Here is a 27,318-nt window from a genome sequence, read left to right on the forward strand (position 1 = left end):
AAAATTATTCACCTCATGGTGGCAAGGAAAGAAGAGAGTCTGTGTCTCACTATCCCTTTAGCTCAAGGTGGGGTCAGAAAGCAGAGAGTGGCGGGGGTAAGGGACCACAGGGAAGATGCATTTTTCCAGAGCATGCCCCCAGTGACCCACTCCCTCCAGTCACACCCCACCTGCCCCCACTACCACCCGTCAGTGTTCAAACTAGGATGGACTAATTTGGTTACAGTTCTCATAATCTAATCATTTCACCTCTGAATATTCCTACATTAACAGGAGCTTCTGGGAGACACCTCATATCCAAACCATAAAACATAACAAAGATTAAGGCAGAAATAAGTGCAGTAGAGGATGGGAGAACAAAAGAAACAAATCTACAAAAATTCTGATTATTATTATAGATCCACTACATTGACAAAGCATTAGCTAGACTAAAAAGAGAAAAGACTCAAATAACTGAAGTTGTAAATTAGATGGGAAACATAATAACTAGTATCACAGAAATTTTAAAAAAATATATATTAGAAAAGACTATACCAATGAGTTTGATAACCTAGAAGAAATGGATAAATTCATATACACATGCAACCTAAAGAGATAAAATCATGAAGAATTAGGAGACATGAACAGATCTATGGCTAGTAAGAAAACTGAATCAGTAATCAAAAGTCTCCCAACAAAGAAAAACCCAGGACCATATGGCTTTGCTAGGGAATTCTACCAAGCATTTTAAGATTAATGCCTGTTGTTTTCAAAGTCTTCCAAACAATACAAGAGGAAAGTACACTTCCAAACCAATTTTATGAGGTCAGCATTACCCTGATACCAAAGCCAAAGATACTGCAAGAAAAGAATACTAAGATCAATTCCCTTGATAAATATTCAGTCAAAAATCCCCAACAAAATACTATTAAATCAAATTTAGCCATACATTAAAATATTATACACCATGACCATGTGGAATAGACAGTAAATATGCAAATGGTCAACAGGCATATGAACAGATGCCCAAGATTGATCATTATGCTGATCAGAACCACAATGAAATATCTCCTCATACCTGTTAGGATGGCCATTGTTTAAAAAAAAAAAACAGAAAGGTAATTAATATTGGTTAGGATGTACAGAAATTGGAATCCTTGTGCACTGTTGGTGGAAATGTTAAATGGTACAGCTACTGTGGGGGAAAAATATGGAGATTGCTCAAAAAAATTAATTGGAAAATTAATATAGTAATTTCCATATAGTAATCCCACTTCTGTGTGTATATCCAAAAAAAATTGAAATCATGTTCTCAAAGAAATGCCATGTGTTCACCGATACTCATGGAAGCATTATTCATATTAGCCAAGAGGTGGAAGCCACTTAAATGTCTGTTGATGGGTGAATGGATAGAGAAAATGTGGTATATATATCCATTTTCAAATTATTTAGTCCTAAAAATGAAATGAATCCTGCCATGTGCTATAGCATATTAAAGTTCTAGAAAATACTTTAATCTAGAGCCATGGTTCTCCACCGGGTGGGGAAGAGTGAGTTTGCCTCCCAGGCAAGTCTATGAAGATGATTTTGGTTGTCACCACTGAGGAGACACCCTACAATTCCCAGGACATGCCCTACAACAAAGAATTATCCAGCCCCAAATGTCAATCATACTACTGAAAAATCCTGATAAAGATTTATTTAAAAAAAAAAAAAAACATATCAAATGTTACCTGAGACCAAGGAGAAAGAGAGTGGCCTGAGAAAACTCTTGGAAGAAATAGAAATGTTCAAAATTTTTTCAAAAAGAAATGAGGACATTAATGTGGTTGCACAAGTATATACACTTGCTGCTTCCATCAAAGTTCACCAAAGCATGCACCTAAATAGGTGTGACTTATTGCAGTTAAATTGTGCTTCAATATAATTGACTTGCACAATTATAGAGATTTGAAATTTCCAACTTAGAAAATATAAACACCTTTGGAAGAATGGAGGAGGAGAGGATGTTGCCCAGAGCTCAGTATCCTTTACCCACCATTCTGATGTTGCTGGAGCTGCTGTTGCTTCTGCTCAGGAAATCGCCAGCCCTGCCTTAGAGTAGGAACCCAGAAACTCCTCCTTCTGATTCTGGAGTCACAGTGACCTGCCTGAACTGGAAGTAAAATAGCTTCCCTGTTCCTTCTGCCTTCTAATTTCCTTGGCAGAAACTACGAGAAAGCTGGCCAGGGAGTCTGGAAAATGTAGCCTTCTAGTCCCCAGTGAAACAGAAGAGAACACAGGACAGAAAGGGGGCAAAGTACCTGGACATCTGGGCTACATCTGGCCCATAGCTTATCAGTCTTCGCAATGTAAGCTACAGCCAATTGAAATGATCCACATGCCCTGAAAATTGGCTCTGATGACTCCTACATGCTGGTTCTCCTGAAAGGAATGCCATTTTGCCTTATCACCTTACTTACTAGTGCTAATCAGATCCTCGCTGTTGGTCTACACATAACCCACTTCATGAATTCTCTTGATTACCCAGTTGGAGGTGAAACTTCTCTCACCTTCACATTTTATTTATACCTTTTTTATGATATGTTACCATGTATTAAATTTACATAGATGTATGTCTGCTCAACAGTGCTTTGTGCCTAGTAGTGTTCAATAAATACCAGTTGAATAAATGGGGAATTAAAGAAATGGATGGTCGAACAAATGAGATCTACAGATAATTTTATATAGTTATAAAAGTGGATAAATCTGCATGATCTCTGCCTATGTGTTTATATCTCTTTCCCTTTGCATTCCAGTCTTCTGTGCAAGAGTCTCCCGTCTGTCACATACCATGCTTAATGCCTTAGAAAGTTGTCTACAGGTGATACAAATGGGGGGGGGGGGTTGAAGTAGCTACTGACAACATAAATGTTCACTATATTTTGCTTCCTGCCCTGTAAAATTGAATGTAAAACTAATGCAGAAATCACATTTCCTCTTCTTTTGGCATGGAGTAGGGAATGAATCAATGAATGAACTACCAAGAAAATCAGTAAAGAGTGTGAGCAATTGCAGAAAATCTTTCTCCTGCTGGGTGAAGTGTCGCAGAAAAAGAAAACCAATGGGGAAAAGATCAAAGCAAAGTGAAATCTTAACTATGTGATCTGATTTAATACATGGCTTCAAGGGAATTCTCCTTCACCAAGCCCAAACAAAAACAATGCTTTAAACCTCCCCATATGAAAGGTAGGAAAGCATATTCCTGATGTGGGCTCATTGGGTGTGTGTATTTGCAGTTATGGAGCAGGAATTTCAAAGGCAAAATGGCCAGTTATGTCTAAACAATTCTAGGAATCCCTTGGCCAAGTGAACGAATTTGTACCATAAGCCAGGAATGCATGGTTCCCAAAGGCAGCCTAGCATTTGTTTGTGAGAATGGTTTGGCTAAAGAGAAATCTGGCAGTTGGGCTATTCCAGATCAGAACAGATGTCAGTAGTGTTGGCTCGGGTTGAGATCCTGCTCCTGCCACTTTCTATATGTTCCACTTTGGACAAGTTGACTTCACACATAACATGTGAGGCAAGCACCCATGGGGTAATTGCATACCTCCTTCAGAGAGTTGTTGCAAGACCTAGTCTCTATCATCACAGAGCACAGGGGCTGGCACTCAGGAAGGAGCCGGTGCATTCCGGCCATGACTGTTCATATCAGAAGGGAAAGCAGCCCCCAGGCCTGTTGTTCTCCCAGCAGAGGTTACTCATCAATAGGAAAATTTAAACCAAATTGAAAGTAGTTTATCTTCTCAGAAATTCTCATTAAGCCAAAGCAAGCAAGGAACACATTTTCTTATTGAAAATATGCTGCAGTTAAAGTCTAATTAACTTTTCTAGTAAGATGAAGACAGAGAATGTACAGGCACTGCTCCAGCCTGAATCAGGCAGCCCCACCTCCTGAGATGAGATGGAAAGATTGCAAGGTTACAGTTCAGCCAGCCTGGCTGAAAGTGTCTCCTCTCAAGTGCTCTTGTGTAATGCGGCGTTGATTGGAAATGATGTCCTATTTTCAAGAAGATCAGCATCAGTTGCAGTGGACAGAAAGATGCTGTTTTTTTTTTCTTTGAAACCTTACTTTTCAAGTGCATGAAGGACAATAAGCTTTGATGGGATATTGAGCACCTTCCAGGATGAACACACACCAAACCTTCTGGAGCATCCAGTCACCACGGTATTATTTTTCTCTCAAAACAGAGAACACTCACTTATTCCCAAGGCAGTATTTGTGAATTCCTAACAGAGGAGAACTTATTCCAATCTGCAATTACTCTATGCTTCTTTCGTAAGCCAGGCAGCACAGTAAAGGTTAAACCTCATCCTGGGAAGGATAATTCTCTGCTATAGCTTTGAACAGTCACCATGAAGAAACAAGTACAAAAAGAGTGACTTCATGTGACAATGTGATGACTATTATGTCAAGTTCATGGTACACCTAGCCAGTGAAATGTAAACCAAAATATGCATTTTTAAAAATAAATAGACCCAGGTGGTCTGCTGCTTACAGTTCAGTTGTCCAAGCAAGCATATTCTCTTCACTCCAAACCCTTTTGGGGCTCTTTGAAAATCTGGAGAAAGACACCAGAAAAATGCCTATATGTATGTAGCCACAAAAGTGTTTGTATGATTTTAAATGCCCGGATGCCCCACTAATCTCTAGGTTAAGAATCATAACTCAAATACAGTTTAGAATAATCTAAATTGTCACATTTGTAGACTCTGGAGTCAATCAGAGGTGGGTATGAATTTTGGCTCCAACTTTAATTGCCAGGTAACCTGGGGAATTTTTAACCTTGTTCAGTTTGGATTTTCTCTCTGAAAACAGAAATAGTCATACTTTCCACGGACATGGTTAATTATGAATATTAAATTAGAGAATTTTGATTGTAGTGTATTGAAGTGTATATCATGGTCCTGGCATGTACTAAGTACTCAGAAACTCAGTAACTATTAAAATTGTTACTAGCTATTTTAAAAAGTACAATAAAAGCAGTTTTTAAAAAATCAGGCCTGGGCTGGGGTTATGGCTCTCAGTGACAGAGTGCTTGCCTAGGACCGGTGAGGCCCTGGGTTCCATCCTCAGCACCACATGAAAACAAACAAAAACAAATAAATACAGGTTAAATTCTAAAATAATAATAATAATAATCAAGCCCTGCACAATCAGAGAGCGACTTCAATTCAGTTTTAATTCTACAAACACTTATACCAAGGGCCTCTTATTTAGGGAAGAACATGGTAGGTCTTTGAAACTGCCTGAACCAGGGAGCTAGGAGAGACAAACCAGATATGCCCAACTGTCTTAGTCTGTTTCTGCTACTATAACACAGTGTCACAGGCTGAGAAAATCATACTAGAAACGTCTTTAGCCTCAGATCTGGAGCCTGGGAAGCCCACGACTGGAGGGACACATCTGTCAAGGACTTTCTTCTTGCTGCATCTTATTAAGATGGCATTGGAACGCCAAGGAGCTTTCCCATGACACAGAGAAAATTGAACTGAACTTGCCCTTTTTATGAGGAACCTGCTCCCACAATAATGGCATTAATCCATTGACCAAGGCAGAGCCCTCGTGGCCTAATCAAAGGTCCTGCCTCTCAACACTGAATTCAATTTCAACATGTTTTTTTGTTTGTTTGTTTGTTTTTTAGTTGTCAATGAATATTTATATGTGGTGCTGAGAATCGAACACAGTGCCTTACACATGCTAGGCAAGTTCTCTACCACTGGACTATGACCCCAGCACCTCCACGTGAGTTTTGGAGAGGACATTCAAACCATAATATCAGTCCTGCACAGGGAGGCTCTTTGGATCTTAGATTCTCAGTTGGACAGAACTTTAACAGTTACTTGGGTTTCTGTTAGCAGAGAATTACAACAACCCCCAGTAGAACCAGAGCTTCAGCCTATTTCACAAAAGGAAACCTGTGACTCCTTAGGCAACATTTTATGTATTCAGGAGGAAAGATTTCAATAAACCAAATACCTTGATAATGTGTGGACTAAAGTGGAATTAATAAATCCCACCACGAAGGATTTTTTGGTTGACCAGAGTAAGGTTATTGATAGATTTTACTCAGAAACAAATGTGGAAATCTATTAAAGCAGTAGCTACAGGTCAACAAATACGTCATGAAGTTTCATTTTAAATAGAGAATTTCCTGCTCCATCTAATCAAATGTTCCAAAACATGGTGATAAAGAGATTTGAGACTGAAATGAGATGACTTGGGATCAGTCTTTAAGGCCACCCCAGCTAACTCATTAGCCCAGGATCTCATTTCCTTGCATATGAATTTAACCTATGAAGGAGGTAAAAATTAAAAGGCGTATGTTTAAGATAAAAGAAGAAAATAAAATGACACAATACTTTTCTTCTTTTTCTCTTACCACCCTGATCCCTGCCAGTCTTCCTGGAGTTTACCTCCTCCACTCTCCTCTGCCGTCCCGATATATGTGAGATTTCCAACGTATCTACACAGGCCAGGCAAGTAATGTGTGAACCAATGCCGTGGGCTGTTGATGGTGGTGGCAATCCAGACCCACATGCCTCGGCCTCCATAGAGCAGCAGTCATTCAGCTGCCATCTGGCAATCAGGTGTATGTTGCCACAGCTTCCTTTTTCCAAGATAAATTAAATGTAAATTTGTATTTTAAAATATCCTGACTTTTAAATATTGGTGACTAATTCGTGTTTAAAAAAAAAACACATTATGAAGGTCAAAGAAAACATCAGACAGCACCAGTCTGAGACTTTGGCTGTAAGTTTTAGGGTTCCTGAGAGACCTCCCCCCAGAGTTATCTTCCCACTCTACGATCTCTTCCTAGAGAGCATCATCTGTGTCCATGGTTTAAAATACCTTCTCTGTACTGCAGTCTCCCAAATTTGTTAATGGTACGGCCTCCCCTGTAAACTGCAGACTTCTCTGTCTAGCTGCCACCTCCACGTCTCCCCTGGTGTCTCAGAAGCATCCTACACTCAAGCACATGCAAAGCTAAACTCTGGATCTATCTCTAGCAAGTGTTCTCCTCCAGTTTCTCTCGCTCCATAAATGGTTCCTGTGTCGCTCAAGAAACATAATTATTTTCTACTTTCTACTCTGTTGCTACCATTGTCCAGCCCATAGCTTTTCTAACATTCAAAATTATCCTTCATTCTGTGCCCTTACAGCCAGCCCTATTGCCACAACAAGCCACCGTGTTCATTTGTTTTTTCTGTTTTCACTTAGCAGCATAAATGAGCTCTTAAAATATTAAGCAGGTCAGATCACTCCCTGTTTAAAAATCTCTCAATGTCTTTACAATGAAAAAAAAAACAGAGAAGAAGGTATATTAAATAGATGCTGCACTACTGGATCAAATGGAATAAAAGTATTTTTCATCTGTGAAATAAGAATACTAATGCCTACATTAAAGGGCTGTACTAAATGAAAGCAAATATTATTTTTGCATTAGTTTTATATTATTTTTTACAGGGAAGGAGGAAAAATGTAATGAACTGACAATCTCCAATGAGTACCACCAACAGAGAACCTTCTAAATGTTTAAGTGACAGAGTTTTCATTCATATTATCGTGGCTTCAAATTAAAAGCATCTATCTTGATTAAAGAATAAAAGGTTGTTTTTAGAAATTATGGAACAAACCAAGTTCAATGAAAAACATTGGATATATTAAAGAATAACTTCAAATGTCTTCAAATCATTTTTAAAAGAAGATTTTTAAATGGGAAATAATTAGAGAATGAAGTTGGAACAATTTACAACATACAAATATTTTTGCAAATCTATCTTTTTGTTGATTTCAGTTCACTTTTTCTTAAGCTGTGCAGGACAATTTTAATTTCTAAAGTAGCACCATGAATTTAGCAGCCCATAGTTATAGCAAACCCTATGGCCTCCTCCCTTTTTTTCCAATTTGCACCTTCCCATTTAGAAAACACCAAGGTGAGAAGGAATCCATGAAATCTGCTGAGGCTGGTGGCTGCAGAGCCGGGAGTGAAGGTGAGAAGCTGCCACTGCCCGTAGCAATGAGCTCTGTGTCTATAGAACTGCTGTAAGTGAGCTGCTCATCTGTGTTTCCATTTTACTAGATCCAATATGGAAGTCGTAAAATCACTCCATCATAATAAGCTCTTGGGCTGATTTCCAGTTTAATGTTAACCTGGAAAGTTTGCCTTCTTGTAAGTTAAACTGGTTGATGAGCCATGGAGAAGGAGGAGAAAGAGAAGGAAGAGGAGGAAGGAGAGGAGAGAAAGGGGTGGGGAGGGTGGAGAGATGTGACAGATGGCTTTCTGTTATTATAGGTAAATACTGGAGGTAAATCAATTTATGAAGAAGAAATGTTTATTTTGGCTCAATTTTGCAGGTTTCAGTCCATGGCCATTGGCCCCATTGCTTTAGATCTGTCATGGCGCAGTGTGTCACGGCAGCAATGTGTAGCAGAGATGGCCTAGTCACCTCATGGCTGATGTAAAATTGAGAGAAAGAGACCCAGATCCCACTATCCACTTTGAGGGCAGCCCCCAAATGAACTAAGGCCTTGCCCACTAGGCCCCACTTCTTAAAGCTTCCACCACCTTCCACTAGCACCAAGCTTGGGACCAAGACCTTAACATGTGGGCCTTGGGGACATTCCAGATCCAAACCATAGCAAGGGAGGAGAGAAGAAATGAAGGCTACCCTCCCTGCAGAGTTCAGTCCTCGTTTTTATGAAGATTCAAGATTTAAGAAGATTTTAGTTTGTATTATATCTGTAACTATCAAATTCTCCTGTTAGTGTGTACTTACACACATTAATACAGTAAGCAGGCCTTTGTTTTGATTTAAAAAAAAAGCTTTTAATAAAAATAACAACTTGAAAAATTGTAAAAAAGAGAAATATTTAACAACTTTGTTTCTTATAGTAATTCTATTCAATAATTACTTATTAAGAATCCACCACATATGAGACACTGGACTAGAATGGCATCAACACACACATATGTAAACAGCAACTAGAAAAAAACTCTGTACATACAGTTCCAAATTCTCCTTTTCTAGACAATTAAATTTCAGTCCTATAGGAGAAAAGTGACTTTCATGAAGAAACACATGTAATTACTAATGGCTGGGTAGAAGATGGTCTAGAGTTAAGATAGGTTCCCAGTTCTCATAAATATATACAGATATATATATATATATATATATATATATATATATATATATATACACACACACACAGATATATACGCTTGAAATTCTATTTTTGAGAACCAGAAACCTATATATATTTGAGAACAAAATATATACATATGTATATATGTATTTACATATATATATATATGTATGTATTTATATTTTTCTCATTATGACCCTTAAGAAGAACATTAAATTAAAAAAGTGCATAAAACACACAAAACTACTTCCAGTCTCTGCTGAAACCTCTCAAAAACCTCGTAAAGGGGTTTTATTTTTTTAAGACAGAGACCAACATGGACAGGGAAATGAAGAACAATAACAAAGTCTGGGAGACTGGACAAAAGGGATGAGCAGCCAATGACACAGTAGAGCCGAGAAACGGAGCAAGCCTCTATGTCTGGCCGTGTAGGTTGTGACATGCCCCTCCAGGGCCACTGCTCACAGGCAGCAGAGGGAAGGCGCGCTCTGGAGCAGCCCAGGGCATGCCCTCCACCTCGGCCACCCAGCCACCGTGTGCTGAGATTACTGGGATAGCAGCCAGCCGTGGGGAAGGAGAACCCTCCCAATTTGCACCAGGAATTCCCCAAAGGTCGGAGATTGAAAGCACCATTTGGCTCTGAAGACAAAGAATAAAGATGAAAGATTTGTATATTAAAATATATATGGCTGGGTGTGGAGGCTCCGCCTTTAATACCAGCACCTCCAGAGGCTGAGACAGGAGGATAGAAACTTCAAATCAGCCTCAGCAACAACAAGGTGCTAAGCGACTCAGTGAGACCCTGTCTGTAACTAAGATGCAAAATAGGGCTAGGGATGTGCCTCAGTGGTCGAGTGCCCCTGAGTTCAATCCCTGGTATTCCCATCCCAGTATGAGTGTGTGTGTGTGTGTGAATGTGCATATACACAAAAAGATGAAGAAACAAAGATTAAACTCCCTACAGTGTATAGTCCTCATTTTTATCTCTAGGAATAAGATTTTAGTTTTCTTTTGGTCAAATTATATTGTTATATTGTGTGCATGTACAGATATACAACAACAAATCCCATCATTATGTACAACTATAATGCACTAATAAAAAATGTGAGAAAAAAAGATTCCAGTTTTCATTATTCTGTGCTTGTGAGTGCATGTGTCCGGCCTAGAAAGTATTTCGTTGTGAATTGTGAAGCAAACAGCTTCACTTTTTTCTAAATGACTCAATGTATTTGTAGACTGCCACCATTTTCAAATACTAAATCCTTTAACTCTAAGAAGCTAAAGCTGCTTCCAAAGTTATACTCTAGCTGTTCATCTTATTATGTCCCTGGGAGCTTCGTGCACTTAGGGGTCTTGGAAAAATATCAGAGCTTAGTCTTTGGGTTGGTATTCCCCTGTGAAACACTCCATTTCTCTAAAACTGAGTCTTCAGGCCATAACTCTTTGTTAGGTCTCTTTATTAGTCTGCTTTTAAAGCATCTTAGGAATTCACTGCCGTTCATGAAACTCATATATTTTCCTTAACTGGGCCTCAACATGGAAAAAAATATCAGTGGTTATCAAAGCAAACATATTAAAACTACCATCATTCTTTAGCACTTAGACATTTTTGTTGGTCTTTTAATTGCATGTTTCTTCTGCAGGGCAGCAGAATGTACAAAACCTTCTGGGTTTAAAGCTGCCTCTGTGCAGCCCAGCTCTGCAGCCTCCCCCATGCACACTCCCAGCTTGACTCTGCATTCCAGTCATACATACTTAAATACCCGGAGCTCCCCGTCACCTCCAGCCATCCCTGCTTGCTACTACTATTGCTTAAAAAATTACTCCATTTTATTCATCCCACCAAAATGCAGATTATTTTGGGGGACTCAGTTTAGGCAATGTACCCTGTGGGACACCTTCTTCAACCAGACATGTGGTTATGTAGCGCTCTCGCCTGCTCCTGCAGCATCTGGTACGTCTTCCATCCGAGTGCTTGACACACCATGTTGCAATTGTCATGTTGCAATTGTCTGCCTGCCAACCAGAGAATAGGTTCCTTGAAGACAGGGATTGTCTTGCTCTCACATTCCTACCATCTAGCACCTTCTTTAGCTTGTCATAGGGACTCAATAAATGTCTGAGTGAATGCATGAGATGCGTCCATTGCAGAATATTAGGAGGTAGGACTTCAAAATAAATTTTTAAAGAAAATGAATGTAACTACCCAAACTAGAGACAACTCACATTAGCATTTTTGGTTTCCTTGCTTCTAGTGAATGTTCTCCATCATCCCTACTGCGTTTAGAGCTTTGAGTACTTCTGTTTTCACTTAACACTACAGTGTTGTACTGAAAATACTGTTAAGCATTTACACATGTAACTGCAAATTCTTTGGAAACTTCACTTTAATGGTTGTAAGAAGAACATTGTCCTTTAGAAGTAACATAGATTGTTCAGATATTTTCTGTTATTGGATTTTGAGATATCTTTTTTTGCTATTATAAAAAATGCTTAAGTGAATATTTTTTGCATCTTCATTTATTTTTTTATAATACATTCTAGACATGAAATCTCCAGGTTAAATTTCACAATTCTAACCAGGCAGTCTGGCAGAAGGATGGAATGGAATGGTGGTTACTAGAGGCTCAGATGGGCAGGAAAGAAGGGGGATTGGGAAGAAGTTCAATAAGGGGCAGCAGAAAGCAGAATGGAGGAATTATTTCTCATTTTTCTGTACCACAGTAGGATAAATATTGGCTAAAATGATCTATGATATGTTTCAAAGTGACTCTTCTAGTCATTTAATGATTCATATTTGAAGAGATGGAAATGCTCATTGCCTTGATGTGATTAATATACATTGTATACACATATTCAGTTACCATAATGTACCGCATAAAATGTACAAATATGCCTCAAATAATAAAGAAAATTCCACAGTTCTATATCAGTGTACCAACGTACCTATGAATGTACTCATCAATGTAAAACCATCTTTCTAAAGAGTGAAGGTTACATAGGCAAAAAGGAGCTCATCATTTTTACCTTTGATTTATTTGTCATTTATATGACACTTTTCTGTGAATGTAACCTTTGAGTATTTTTTCTGTTGTACCCTTTTCCTAATGAACTTAAAGCTTTGTATCATTAAGAATACAATCCTTTGAGAAATTTTTTGCCAACCAGTCTGACATATGCCTTTGGATTTTATTTTATATGTTCGTAACATTTTTAAAAATGTATGCACATTTGTCGATCTTTTCTTTTGCAAATTATTCAATTACTTTTCTTTCCCTGGCAGATGCAGTCGATATATATTTTCCTACTTAGAAATAGGCTCAGATGATTGGTTTCCTTCCAACCTTACTAAGTTTGGGTTGCTGTCATTATTTAAATTTTTGACCCATTTAGAATTTATTTGGGGGCGTAGTGTGAGATGCGAGTGTTTAAGGAATGATCACTATTCCCCTTGGACTCCAAAGAAATGTTTTTAAAGCAATTCTGTTCACATAAGCAGCATGCAGAGGCAGAGCTCAGTGCTCACCATGGACTTTGCTTGTTCTCGTAGGTGAGCAGGAGCCGGCTGGAAGCAGCGACTCTGACATCTCCTTGATTATGGCAATGGAGGTGGGACTGTCTGATGTAGAACTTTCCACCGACCAAGACTGCGAAGAGGTGAAATCTTGAAATGGCGAACATAGAAAAGAGGAGGTAGTAGGACCTAAGGGGATGAGTGCTCCGATATTTGGACCGGGCACACACCTTCAGACACTCGGCAACCCCAGGACGCTCTGCTCCGTCCAAGAATGATAACGAAAGCAATACCCAAAGTCTCCTTAATCAGGATGCTGTTGCATCTCCAGGACAGTTTTTGTCCTTGATTGACAGTGTGGAAGTTGAAGGCTGATTCTTCCCTCCCGTGTCCTTGTAGGCGTACACTTCAAAAGCTCCTAAAGTAGACAACGAAAGGAAACCTTTAGGGTTTCTTAGTTTTAATTCAATTTTTCCAAGTCTTATTGTCCTTGTTTTTCAAAGATTGATTTCTTTGGTGATTTCTTTGTAAAGACTGGGTGTAGTTTACATCTACTCGGTGTTTTGTTTTGTTTGTTTGTTTGTTTCCTTTGATTCACTCCAGCTCTCATGAAGAGTCCGGTTTGGAAGCACCAGTTCCTGTTAGGACTGGTTGATATTACATCCCTGAGACTTCTGGTCTCGACCTCTCAGCATGAACTGTGCATGGCTTTGAGAAGTGCCTCAGCACCCGAAAACAGCAGGAGGCCAGCTTTCTTAAGAATCTAAATTATTTTAAGTGGGTCTTGAAAATCCCAGCTGCCAGAGACTCCCAACACTAAGTTCTAACTCTGCTGAAGTCTCTGCTCTCTATTTTAGGGAAGATCACAGTGGCCTCCACTTTCTGGGTTCTGCCAAGGGCCACATGAGAAAGGGGCTCCATGGAGGTACACCCAGGTGTTTAGGGTCTTTGGCTAAAATTCTGAAATCAGAAGTCCCCTCCAAGGTATAAATGCCAATCTTTGGCAGCTGCTTATGAGACTGCAGACCTAAATTGAAAACCCAAGATCACGCATTCTTTCCATTGAAACCAAAATACCCATTGTGCTGATTTCCCCAAGGTTAGAGCAAGTAGTCAGCTCCTTAGGTGGGTTCTGCAGGGGATGGAAGCTTTAGAAAAAACTCAATCCTCTTTAAGCCCAGTGGTAAATACAGTGGGGGGCTGCAGTAGACTGTACCTTACTGCCTATACCCTTCTGTTAACCTCACCAGACCATGTGCAAGGATTGAGGTGAATCCTCAGTAGATAACCTTCCCAGGGGTCCCCTGAGAGTGTGCAGATACCAAGTAAGGAATGAGGTGTCACTTGATAAATCATTTGAACCAAAAAAGTACTGCATAGGAATTTGCTAAATCAAGCTAATCCTGATTAAGAAAGACAAATAAAAGGGAGAAAAGAAAGGGGTATCCAATGAGTTCTAAAATCCACCTGTGTTTTTAAAATGTTTGCTTCTTTTTTTTTTTTTGTAACTATGATGGAAATGTGCTATTTTTCCAGTGGGTAATTTTGTAACGTATTCAGACTATCCATAATGCAGAGATGACAGGCAGTGACCTGTGTCCCCAGACAATCAGATGGGCCACCTTATCATCTCTAAGCAACTGACAATGTCCATGCTGCTGCTTAGACTAGCTACAAAGGAGAGCTTTTTCTCACTGAGCTGTATTTTCATATTTGATGAGAGCTTTTACACCTCATTGTGCTACCACTCACTGAAACACAGAGCGTGGTCCTGCTGTCCACCCTCGCGTCGGCTTCAGTGTGGAGTGCAGGTGGAGGAATACCTGCTCTCCTTTTTCCACCACCTTTAATGATTTTCCATCTGGTGGTTTCTAAGTAGGCAGCAAGCAGGAAAAATGATGCCCACCTTCAGGCAGGCATATGTCCCTATATTTTATTTAACCCAACACTTCCTGTTATAAAAGCCAGCCTCTAGGGGTAGGGAAAACAGACAGGAAGAAATGAGGAGAGCGCCAACTCAGGGAACAGGAGTCCTTGACCAGCTACCCCCTTGTGAGGCCCTGGCTACTCCACCTGTTGAGTGAAGAGTGTTGCAGGATAATTCCCAAAGCTCCTTCTAGCTTTCGGATCCCATTGAGCACTTGGCCAGTGGGATCCATTTTTTGCAGGTAGCCATGTCTTTTAGCAAGCAGGCTTTATAGCTAGGGAAGACATAGTGACTTGTCACATGTAATAACAGTCTTTGAGATTGGGTACTCCTGTGTGGCTGAGAAAAAGATATAAATGATATGAGTTTTAAAACCAAGTAGAAGTTGGTTTGTTCTGCCTTGTTCCGGAACTATTGTTAGTCACATAGTTCTCAATCTCTGGATACCTTTGAAGCCTCATTCTCCCTGTGGAATTCCTAATCTCAGTGATGTTTATTTTTCTTTTTCGACCTACATCACCTGTTCTTCTTTCAGTAAGCTGTGCCCACAAAACTTTTGTATTAACTTAAATATAGAGGAATTAGGGTGGGTCAACAACGATAGGAATATTACTGTATTCTATACCCAGAGAGAAAATGCCCTTGGCCTGTATAGAGCTCTGATAAGTATTTTATCTTCTTACCAATGATCAGGTAAATCAAAATTTGGTTGCATATGCAATTCTTGGCTACAGCCACCCCTACAGAATACTGAGTGGATGATATGGGAACCCAGAAGCCCATCCAAGGCCTGTAGGTCCAACCTCTAAGAGATTCTGCTACAAACACCCCAAGCCTGTGAGATTTTTCCAATTACCAGAAGGTTTTGAAGGGCTTTCCCTGTGGCCTTGGTAATTTAAAAACAAAAAATTTTAACCACAAAATTTGTCTTTCAAAAGAAATGACAAAAATCCTTCCTGGTAGCTTTCTTTACTTTCTCCCCCAAATAAGAGATTGACCTGGGGACCCAGTGGTCCTCACATGAGGGTCAACAGGGTACATGACACGTAATGCAATCTATATGTATATTTGCAGATGTGCGTTTTTCTGTAGAGAAGGTATAGACCAATATTATCCAGTAGAAATATGATGAAAGTCTATGACTTTAAATTTTCTACCAGCCACATTTCAAGAAGTAACACAAAACAGGTAAAGTCATTTTTATAATATGTTTTATTTGACTCAGTATTTTTGTTTACATGTAATTGGTGTAAAAAACATCAAGGAACTATGTCCCATTCTTTTTTTGTACTGAGTCTTCTAAATCCATTGTGTCTTTTGCTCTCACTGAACCATCTCAATTTGGACTAGACAAATGTCAAGCACTAATGGCCACTTGTCTAGTGGTGACCGATTAGGCAGCATAAGTCTAGAGCTCCTCCAGTATTCCTCCCTTAAAGAAGAGTAAAGTAAAAACCTTAGTTACCTCCAGGGAGAACCACATACCACCCAAGTTGCCTAATGAGAGGCCCAGAGATCCACAGATTTTGTAATGAATAAAGATTCAGCAGCCCTTTTTGAAATTTCTACTTGAATTTCTATCAACTATATCTGTTATCATTGACTGTCACTTCTCTGACCAGTTTTTTTTGTTTTTTTTTTTTAAGTCACACAAACCATGTGGATTTGGTGCTGAAAGAAATGCTATCCCTCACTTCTGTGACAAACCCTTAGGCTAAAAGGTGGTACTTAGGAGCCAAAGAGAATTTCAGACTGAAATCATCCAACTGTTCCTCATCCTCTAGTTCTTCTTCGTGGTTGACAGAAGGTCTGTACCCTCACCCTAAAGCTCCAGCTAGTATTCATGTATTTGGGAGGAAAGAGTGAAAAATTACATAGTAACTCTACATACAAGACTTTGTGTGGCCTTACTGAGAAAGAATCTTTGGGTCTTGTGACATTAGCCTGTGCTTGGTGGCTTGTGACCACCTCCGGCAGCCAGTTTTCCTCTCACCATCAGCATTCCCCATAACCCCAAGGCTGTGGGGAAGAAAACCTTGGCATTTGCTAAGAATAATTTAGAGTCGCCTTTAGGAACTGCTGCTTCTTGTGTGGCTCGTCCTTTTGGAAGAGCTGAGCCCTGATCATAAATATGGCATTTGAGTATTGATTGTTCACTAAGGTTTGATCAGCCTTGGAAGGTCAGCTGTAGTCACCCAGCCAAGGGGACAGGTAGAAAGATAAAAGCAGCAAAGACTCCGAGCTGATTTGATATCACATGGCAGGGGAGTCCTTGTGACTGTGACTGTGTTTCATAAGAGGTTTTCATTTGCTGTTAGCACTTCCTCATCCCAGTGGAACACGTGGGTGGGTGCTCACGGGTCTGGGTGTGATCATCTTCAAAGTCACAGTGCCCAGTGGCCATCTCAATTTCTTCCCTGACATCCCTGTGGCTACCATACTTTCAGGACCAAACATGATGACAGATACTCTAACATAGGATTCTTTCTCATTTCTGACTTTTGTTTGGGCAGAAGAATTTTTACAGAGCATAGGAAGTAAATGGCATGTGGTTGTCCATTGAATGCATCACCTTGACTGAATGCAGAGAAATCTCACAGAATCAAAACACTTTCAGAAAATCTGGGGTATGGAGTCCCTCCCATGTGCAGCAAGCACCCACCCCTCTGTGGTACTTGGGCCACTAAGGCTATGTCCAGGAGCATTTTTCTATTCTCTTACTTGTACTTCTTTATCTTTCCTTCTCTGTGTGTATGTGTTTGTACAACAAAACACACACAGGGTGTCTGTCTGTCTGTCTTTTCCCATATTCCCTTTCCTCCTCCTTTCTTTTTTCCCATGTTCCATTTTTTCTTATTTTCTTCTCTTGCAAGAAAAAAAAAAAAAAAAAACAATCCATGGCCACAGAGTTGCTCTTGTATTGTGATTACTTGTTACTCGTGCTGGAGTTTTTCTTCTTTTTATTGTGTGCTCATACCCGTGATTCTTACTTCTGATAGGAAAGCCAGGTCACTTTAGAGGCAAATTAAGTTCCTCCTGAAACCAGGGAGCCTCACCTTCATTTCTCATATCAATTTTGTCTCAAGCGCCAACCCTTACCTTTTTTTTCTTTTTTCATATTTTCTTGTCAGAAAAGTTTCCTAGGAAATGATGGAAAATTCCAGAATGCTGTCTACATCTGTGATCTTCCACCACTAGACTTTTTGACCTTCCTAGTTCACCATGTGCCCCTAGGGTCAGGATTGTTGTACTGTATCTGAGACCCACTCATGCTTTTTAAATTGAAGCACAACAGCTGCTCTTTATAAGTGATCAGAGGGCCACTTAAAACTCACAAAGAGGCCCAAAGAGACTATCCTCAAAAAGTGGGGTCTCTCTGGTTCCTTGTGCAGTGTCCAGTGTCTCAGAAGCCCCTGTCCATGCTGTTCCATGTCCAGGACTGATGAGCACAGCTAATGATGAAGCTCCAATGGGACCAGACCCGTCCGTACCCTGCAGGGAGGTAGGAGCAGGGACTGCCAAGAGCTGGTCAAAGCAGGGCTGGAAGCTTCTGCGATGAGAAATGCCCATCACCTGCACTAAGAGCTGCTCTGAGCTTTATGGGGTGAGGGGGGGGCTTAAGGAATTAAATATTCATGAGCTGAAACCCTCATAATTGTGAAAATTAAGACAGCCTGAAAAATAAGTGAATTCTGAGAAGTAGGTATGAGGGTCTCCTGAGATCTCATTACCATTTACCCCTCTCCTTTCCCTGCTTTCCTCCCACCTCACAACCCCAGACCCTTCGTCATGGGAATGGTAGTGTGGAGAGATCCTTAGCCAGTCGTCCCTTTTGAGCCTTTTAATGGCACTGAGTTACCATCCCAGAACTAAAGTGAGTCCAGATCCTGGTTGTGCACCCTTTAATTGCAAAACCCGCTTGTTCTACAAGACCCTCAAGAGGTCAGTTACATCTCCTTCCCTGCCTCCTGTGCTTCTTAATCAAGTGGCTTTTCCAGGAGCCCCTGTCATCAGAGCTGGTCTAATCCTGTGCTACTATTGATGTTTGCACTTACTCCAGGGCTGTTGGCTCTGAACACCTGATACGTATTCACTGATGATAACGATAAGGCAAGAGAATGCATCTCTTCAGAGGCTGCATTCTGAACACAGGAAGAGAGAAAATCCATGGTGTAGGGCACTCCACCGCCTGAGTGACCCAGCCATTCTGGGCAGAATGCCTGTGGGCTTGTCCTTCATACTCAAGGGAGGGACTTGGGGACACAGAGAAATGTGAGGACCATGTGTGCTATATAAACCAAAGACTGATCGCCATCCAAATGGACACATGTTTCTTCCATTGACTAAATTTTCTCCTAATGTTCTCACAAATAAAAGGGAGGGGGTGTTCATTGTTAAATGAAACTTTAGGGGATTTCTCTTGCAGGCTGTTGACTGACCTTCCTAAATCTAGAAATCTAAAATAAATGACTTGTGGCCTGAGTACCACACCATCTGGAAAATCTAATGTCTAGGCCCCTTTTTCTGCAAAACTTTCAGATAAATCTAGCGCTTTATTGAACTCAGAATATTGTTCTCTTTGAGAATGTGAAGATTTTAAATAGCCAAAGAATTTTCATGTATAAGAGCTAGCCTGTGGCAGTATATCCTGCTCTTTGAAGACAATAACAAACTGTTGCCCCGTACTGATCGTCAGCAGAGCAGCTAAGGAAGACGCGTGGACTTAAAAGTCTGAATTAGTGCTGGCCTCAGAGGTACCTACTGTTCTGTAGGATGATATTGCAAGGGGCAGGGTGCCCTCTGCTGGAACAATACTGCTACTCTTTCAGCAAATTAATTTGGCTTGGGTCACCATTCCTCCCACAATTTGTTATTTGCCTTCCATCACAGTTTTCTTCCTCATTAGTTGAACATTCAGTCTACGTTTATCAAAAGAGGAAAGAATGTCACAAACTCTGAAAAGTTAAAAGTTTGAGACCTCGTGGAAGATCTTCAGCCCTTTCTCCTGCAAAATGTCGACGTGGACTCTTGCTCTGTTTGCAGAGAAGACGCCTCTAGTTAGAACATGTGTCCGGAGCTCTGAGCAGAGGTCTGCCTGACCCGTAACTTACCAGCTCGCTTCTCGTGAAATCGCGAAGGAAGATCCATAAAAGACCTTCTTTCCTGTGAATGCAAGCGGTGTGAAATGCTGATGTGTTTGGTACATGTACATACTATATTTACTTCCTGCTTTCACATTAGTAATCTGAAATGGTTGTACCAGTTTATAATTAGAAAGATTCTGGGGTGGGAGAGGGTGGGGAGGGGCTGTTATTTTTATAGTGGGATGTCCCTTATATTTAGAAAACTTGAAGTCATTTTGTATTTGTGAAAATTACATTCCAGCCATTTCCTGTGGGAAAACAATTGAAAGGTACCATTCTTTCAAATGTTCATGAGCTGGGGGAAGATGATTCTCCTGAGCAGTACATGTGAGACACCCAGTTTTGTAGGCAGCACCCAGTTTTGTAGACAGCAGACCAGACCACAACCAGCAATTGCCAGTTTAAAAATGGGGGTGGTGGCATTCAACTCTTTTGAGCCCTTTGTATAGCACATCGTTATTTTCCACTGGGAGAAAGAAGCTACAAAGAATGATTTTTACAATTATGAACTAATCAGACATGACATCATAATCAATCTCCAGCACCTCCCTATTAGCAAGAGGGGAATCCACTGGTTTTATTTTTTCTTCTTAACACCATTTGCCCTGTTTTAAAGTGAACCGTGTTGCAGTTTGCATTTCACTAGGCTTCCAGAGGTCTTCAGTCCCATCTCATCTTTCCATAGTCAGATCAAGATCTTCCTTGATTTAGTTGCCATCTGAATCAAAAATCACACACACAAAAACAAAATACTCCCAGTGGCTTTTTCGTGGGGAGTTTTGAATTTGGACTCTGGTGAACTCCTAATTGATGAAGTAATGTGGTAGTGGATTATATAGCCATCTCACCCAAGCACTGTTTTCTGTACATAGTCATCTGCATATTCAGAGGGTGGTTAAGGCAGTACAGTTGTTTGTGTTTTATGTATAGATCTCCTTTCCTCTTCCCCTTCACAGGCACCTGCCCTACTCTTTTCAAAGCACTTTATCTCTTAATATACAAAGAAATTTGGAATTTTTTTTTAAAAAAAACCTGTCTTTGAAGGAATTGGTCTTCTATTAGAAGACAGATTTTTATTTTGCTTTATTCTATTCTCTGTGTGCTTGGAGAGCATCAACAGTTTGTGTCATGCTGGGCTAGTGAGGAGACAGTGAGGATGATAGTTGGTTGCAACCATACCACATGACTATTTTGTTATATAGAAGACTACAATGTAAATAAGTACAATCGTGTTCTTATGTACTGGTTAAAAAATATATATTGCAACTATCAAGGTTTTAACACAAGGGTTGTGAATTGCAGGAAATTTCACTGCAAAATTTTGTTTGGTTTTGTTTTTTAATAAAATGGAACCATATGCCTGTGTTGTGTCATCTGTATCCCCTGACACTGTCACCTGTCCTCAAGCTCCTGAAGCAGCACTATGGATTACAAAACATCTCTTTACTGCTGAATTCTCAGTATATCAAAAGACCAAAAACGATGACAATAACTGCATCATTTCTCTCAGGTAAGTCAAGTGCCAGGCACACACCTCCTCTGAGCTCTGCTCTTCTGGTTGAATTGATTGACAGCCTTTGAGCAATTCTGAATAAGAATGGCTGCTGGATTGAGGGGGTTGCAATTTGAGGACAACCGAGTGCTAATGGGCGTTACCGTCTCAGGTAGGTTTATATCCCTAAGCAGGGCTACACTGTGGGGACATCCGGTGGGTTGGCACAGCCACATCCTTTTTTATATCCACTTGTACATTTCTAAAGGATTTCAAACAGCCATCCCTTAGGATTGGCAAGGGATTAGTGATGGAAATTTTTAAAACGAGGCTACTGGAGTGGAAAGATGGGGCAGGAAAGGACAAAGGCCATGGTGTCCCTATTTGTTGGTGTCACCTCCTCAAAATGTGCATGCTTCCTGGGGTGGCTTACACCCCTGAATCTGGCCCATGCAAGATCCCTGACAGGTAAGTCCTCCTGCAGAAGCACAGGGCTGGACATGCCAAGTGCAGCTCAGCCTGTGTGGGGGACTTCCCCCTGACCAGGCACCACACCTGGAACTCAGGATCACATAGAATCCACTGGCAAAAACTTAAACACTCCCACTGCCGAGTGGATAACAGAAAGCACAGTTGCCCTGGAGGCTTTGCCTGGGGAGGTCCATGCCTAGTCTGTAGATAGAAAGGTGGGTCTGAGGTTCATTGGTACAGTGAGAAGCCTACACATTGGAACACACTTTGACCTCTGCTCCTGCATCCACACGTTACCCACTGTCAGCTGTGACACAGACATGTAGGTAGGACACTGTGACCTGGGATCTAGACACCACCGCTCCTGACTCCAATTCCAGTCTTTCCACTAGATAGGGGTTCCCATGGGACCCGTGCTGGTATGTGTTCAAGATGACAGCACAGAGTTCCAAGGTGGACTAAGGTGAGATCAGCCTTCCTACAATACATGTGAGCTATTAAAACTTTCACAAAGACCTTCATGATGCCACCAATTTCGGACTGTATAACAGCACTTCCTGAGACTGATTAGTGATAAAATCTGCTTTTGCAAGGATTATATTTTCCAGCATGGCACTGGATATTGCATATTGGGTGGAACAGGTTGGTATTCAAACTGGGTGGGAGGGGCAGCTGGTTCCGGTTTGCCATATGTCTAATTACACAGTCCACAGACCCTTGCCTCTCTTGTCCCTGCTCCTGAGTCCATTAGGGAAAGGTCAGGTATTGTCAGCCTGGACCTTGCTCCACCTGAACAGGTGTATGCTAAGGACAGGTCCCCGGATGCTGCCCAGGGCACACACGGGCCAGGGAGCAGTGGGCAGTCACTTGGCAAAGTATCTCTCTGTTCCCAGGGAAGGAGAGGCCCGCCCCACCTAGAAACTGTGCTTGGTGGAGTTTGGAGAAGTCATGCAGCAGAGTCGTCCTGTGAGAATGGAAGGTTCAAACTCCCCAGAGTTTTGCCCTGTTGTCACGGGCCAGCCATGGCTGTGTGTTTGTGAGCCATGACCATGAGCACATGAGTGTACTGGACTGATGTTGCCTCTCTGTTTGGGCTGGCGACAGATGTGTCCTTTTCTCTCGTTTTGCCTATGATCCCCACACAGCACTTGAGATGGGTGTGGCCTTCCAAGATGTCAGTCAGTCTGCTGACAGCAAGATACCACAAAGCTAGACTCAACCCCCTGAAACCTGACCCCACCCATTGGGGTGGAACTTTCTCCAGTGTCTCAATCAAAAAAGGGCTTCAGAACGTCCTCTCTCTCTTTTTTCTTCTTCTCTTTTGGGAGCTGGAACAGAGGAACCATCACTGAAGAATCCCAAGAAAAAGGTATTTTCTCTATCTCAGTGTGGTCATTTTGTGCCAACCCCAAATCACCTGGAGTGACGCTGGATGACTTAGTCACATGTCACAGCACCCTATAACTCTTATTCTGCTAGTCCCCACTGTTGGAGGGACTACAAACTTAACTGCAGTTCTAAAAGCACCATGTGTTTAGTTTTTTCCTAGCAATTCCTTTCAAACCAGTGTTAGAATCGCCACTCAGCCCCTTGCCTTGGTGGAGGAACTCAGTGCTCCAGCGTTGGGGAGGCTGGGTGGGAGAGAGGGTAGGGGAGGCTGCGAATTCCTTTTGCACCATGATCATTGCTATCCACAGAAGAGGAGTGCAGGTCATAAGAAACCCAGATGATTGACAGGTTTCATATGTATGAGTTATTTTAAAAGATTAGCTCCATTCTTATAAGTGATCCAACAACAGAGATTATTTTGCCTCTTATTTGGTCACACTGGCTGGAAACGTGTCTCTTTCAAGACTTGCTGATTCTTTCTTCTTAACTGTGGGAACAAAATAAGGGACAGTGAGGCCACCGCACCACCAAAGACCAGGGGCCTCTGCTCACCATCATCAAATCCCCACTCCTGGATTCTATCACAGCACCTAGCAAAATAGGACACCACCCCAAGTCCTCAACCAGTGTGGGACAATATTTATGGGCATCCTGGGAGGTAAAAATTAACCCCCTGATCCTTCAGGCTCTTCTGTTGTGGAAGACACAATAGGGCTGGTCCTGAGGATAAGGATTCCATCACTCTGGGCCGGGGCCTGATGGGTTTTGCACCAACAAAGCTCCCAGGAAGGCTAATGCAGGGGACCGTGGCCTGGGAGGGAGGGGTAATGCCAGCACCTGAACAAGTCCAATTCGTGGAACTTCCCCTGCACTAGGGGAATTTAACAGTGGCCCTTTGGCCTCATTAATGTCTGTTTCCCTTTGTTTGAAGCAAGGAGGAAGAAGAGAAAAGGGAGGGGCAGGGGCAGGGGCAGCACTTGGGGTCCCTGACCCCCCTTCTAGAGTACTTTGAGCAGTACCACATAACTTCCATAAGTAGATAGGTTTCTCCTCTTTGCTCAAAATTCTCAGGAATGAAGCCGGGCGCGATGGTGCCCTCCTTTAATCCCAGCGGCTTGGAAGACTGAGGCAGGAGGGATCACTGGTTCAAGGCCAGCCTCGGCAATTTAACGAGGCCCTAAGCAACTTAGGAAAACCCTGTCTCAAAAGAAAAAGGGCTGGGGATGTGGCTCAGTGGTTACACACCCCTGGATTCAGTCCCTGGTCAAGGGGAAAAAAAATCTCAAGAATGGAAATGAAAAACTGAAAGCTGTGGACTATTGATAGGAAGGTTATCACCTAACATGAACTATCTGAACAAGGCAAATTCTAATCTAGAAAAACAGGATGGTTGCAACCACAGTAAAACAGGGACACATACAAACACACACATGCCCTACCCACAGCGTGAGTCCCCAGCGAACGCTGTCTACTTTGAGCTATTCAGGAAGATGCTTTAATATCCCAATGCGACCATAAACCATTGAATTATGTACTTCACATGTGTGGGGTTTATGGTCTTTATCTCAATAAAGCTTTTTAAAATAAATGATATTTTTTAAAAAACGATCCCAATGCAAGCAGCTACCTTCTAGACCTATCCTTCAAAGCATATTACATTATGATATTGTACTTTCCAAAGTGGCTCACAGACGACAGCCACTCTTCTCAGACAAGAGACTTGCAAGACTGGAAGTAAAGAGAAAGCACTCCTTTCCCCAATTATTACAGGGGACTCCAGATAAACCACACAACTACAGAACACCCAGAAATAACAGATAAAATATTTTTAATTGTAGATGGACATAATACCTTTATTTTATTTATTTTTATTTTTAAATGATGCTGAGGGTGGAACCCAGCGCCTCACACATACTAAGCAAGAGCTTTACTGCTGAGCCACAACCCCAGCCCCAACAGATAAAATATATTAAATCTCTTTTAAGATGAATATCTAAGCTGGTGGGAAATGAAGAGAAATTCCTGAACTCTCAAAATAATAAAAAAGGAAGAATGCGAGTCTATCCCAGGGGAACAATAGCACCAGAAATGAGGTCTGACCTGGGTGCATTCTCTGATCCTTGGTGGTCTAGGGATCCATAAATATTTTTTTTCCTGTAAAAATAAATAAATATGTTAAAGGTAACACATATTTAAGGCTTCATAGGCCACATATGAGTTTTGTTACTTTCCTTGATGTTGTTTTAAGAACCATTTAAACATGTGACACCCATTCTTAGCTTAAAGACCCTACAGAAGGATACTGCAGGATGGGTCTGGGATGCTCCTCTAAGGAACAGAAACCAAGCTCAAGGTCAGAACCTGACACCTGGCATAAACCGCACCCGCAAAAGCTGATGCCCTGAATGTTTTCTCTCATATGTGGAAGTTAGACCAAAATAAGGGGAGATGGGGGCATGGATTGCATATCATAAAGACACAGGGAAGATCAATGGAGAAGAAGAAGGAGAGGGAGAGGGAGGAGGAGAGATGGGAAAGGGGAGGAAATGCAGAATGAATCTAAAAAAAAATCATGCTCTGTGCATATATAAATATACCACAGGGAATTCCACCTTTGTGTATATGTAAAAAGAAACAAATAAAATAAATACATAAGCCAGCAAAAGGAAGATCAATAGAGTAGAAAAAGGAGAATGGGGGAGGGAGGTGGGGAAGGACGTAGGGGAATAGGAACTGAAATAGAGTAAGTCAAATTTCATGCATGTAAGATTTGTTCAAAATGAACCCAACTACTATGTATAACCAAAATGCTCTAATAAAAAAAAAAAAACACTCCCTTGATGGGTAAATTATTTTAAAATATCCCTATCTGAGGAGGTAGTCAGTGATCACCAGCGCTGCCTGGGTTCTAGATAAAGTGAGGAAAAGACCATGCCTCTCCCACCCTCTGTGGTCCCCCAACCACTCACAAGCTCATAGGTAACAAACAGCAGAATCCAACTGCCTCTGTGGCCTACGCCAAAAGCACAAATTTAGTATAAAGCCATCCCAGAGTAAAGGTTAGACCATGCATTTTGTAGACTTAAATGGGTATCAGTGCCAGAATAATACTCTTTGAACCCAGGTCTCAAGGAAATTCTCACAAGCCAAGTTCTGAGGAATATAATCCAAATTTATGATAAAAAAAAAAAACCTCAAATTACACAAATAAAACAGGTTTCAGTGAGGAAGAAGGTACAGAAATATTGGTGATGTGAACATATCAGGGGGAGGATATAAAATAAGTGTTTTAGAAGCCAGACACAATAATCTATGCCTATAATCCCAGCAGCTTGGGAGGCTGAGGCAGGAGGATCAAAGTTCAAAGCCAGCCTCAGCAACTTAGCGATGCCCTAAGCAACTTTGCATGACCTTGTCTCTAAATAAAATATTTAAAAGGGTTGGGTGTGTGGCTCAGTGGGTTAAGCGCTCCTGGGTTCAATCCCTAACACCATAAATAAATAAATAAATAAATAAATAAATAAATGTTTTAAAGGGCCTCCAGAAAGTTCTTATGTACCTTAAAGCTTAAAAACCACCCTTGGAGTCAGTTCAGAGCTCAACAGCCAAGCTACCAAAATCGATGTAGATAAAGAATGGATAAAACTGTTCATTTGGCTTGGCCACTTTGATCTTACAATGATAGATTTGGAGGAGACCAAATATTGCCTATAAAAATGTTTCATTGCTCTTATGACTTCCTTAGCCTATTTCATATTTTGGTGGGGAATGGATAGCCAAATGGATAGCCTATTTATTTATTTTATTTAGTTAATTGTTAATGGACCTTTATTTATATATGGTGCTGAGAATCCAACCCAGTGCCTCACAGATGATAGGCAAGGCTCTACTACTGAGCCACAACCCCAGCCCCCAAACTTATTCTTAGACTTCACCCCCGGGGTCCCACAGGGTCTGAGCATGGCTGTGTCTCCAGTTTACCTGCCTGAACACTCTGCCCTTGACTCACAGGCTCCAACAGCACTGTATCTCTGGGTTCGACCACATGCACTCAGGACCAGGGAGGAGCTAATAGCTGCAAACCATGGAAGCTTGATGGATTTAGCCCAAGTCACCAAGTCCAGGCCGCATATTCATGGAAAGAACTGTACGCTGAGCACTGGCTCCCATTGAAGAATAAACTCAGAAATGTCCTTAAAATAAATGCACAGTACT

At 41.2% G+C, this 27,318-nt stretch overlaps 1 protein-coding gene across 1 annotated transcript in view; it reads left to right on the forward strand.

Annotated features, from left to right (window-relative positions):
• The window catches only part of Rnf150 (ring finger protein 150), a 215,053-nt gene extending 193,945 nt beyond the window's left edge, over positions 1 to 21,108 (forward strand). The window contains exon 7 of the mRNA XM_027926708.2: positions 12,717 to 21,108. Coding sequence (XP_027782509.1) covers positions 12,717 to 12,835 — 119 coding nt within the window. The 3' untranslated portion in view covers positions 12,836 to 21,108. The remainder of the gene's footprint in view (positions 1 to 12,716) is intronic.
• The last annotated feature ends 6,210 nt before the right edge of the window (positions 21,109 to 27,318 follow it).

This window comes from Marmota flaviventris, chromosome 7 (assembly GCF_047511675.1).
Source record: "Marmota flaviventris isolate mMarFla1 chromosome 7, mMarFla1.hap1, whole genome shotgun sequence".
NCBI classification, from domain to species: Eukaryota; Metazoa; Chordata; class Mammalia; order Rodentia; family Sciuridae; genus Marmota; species Marmota flaviventris.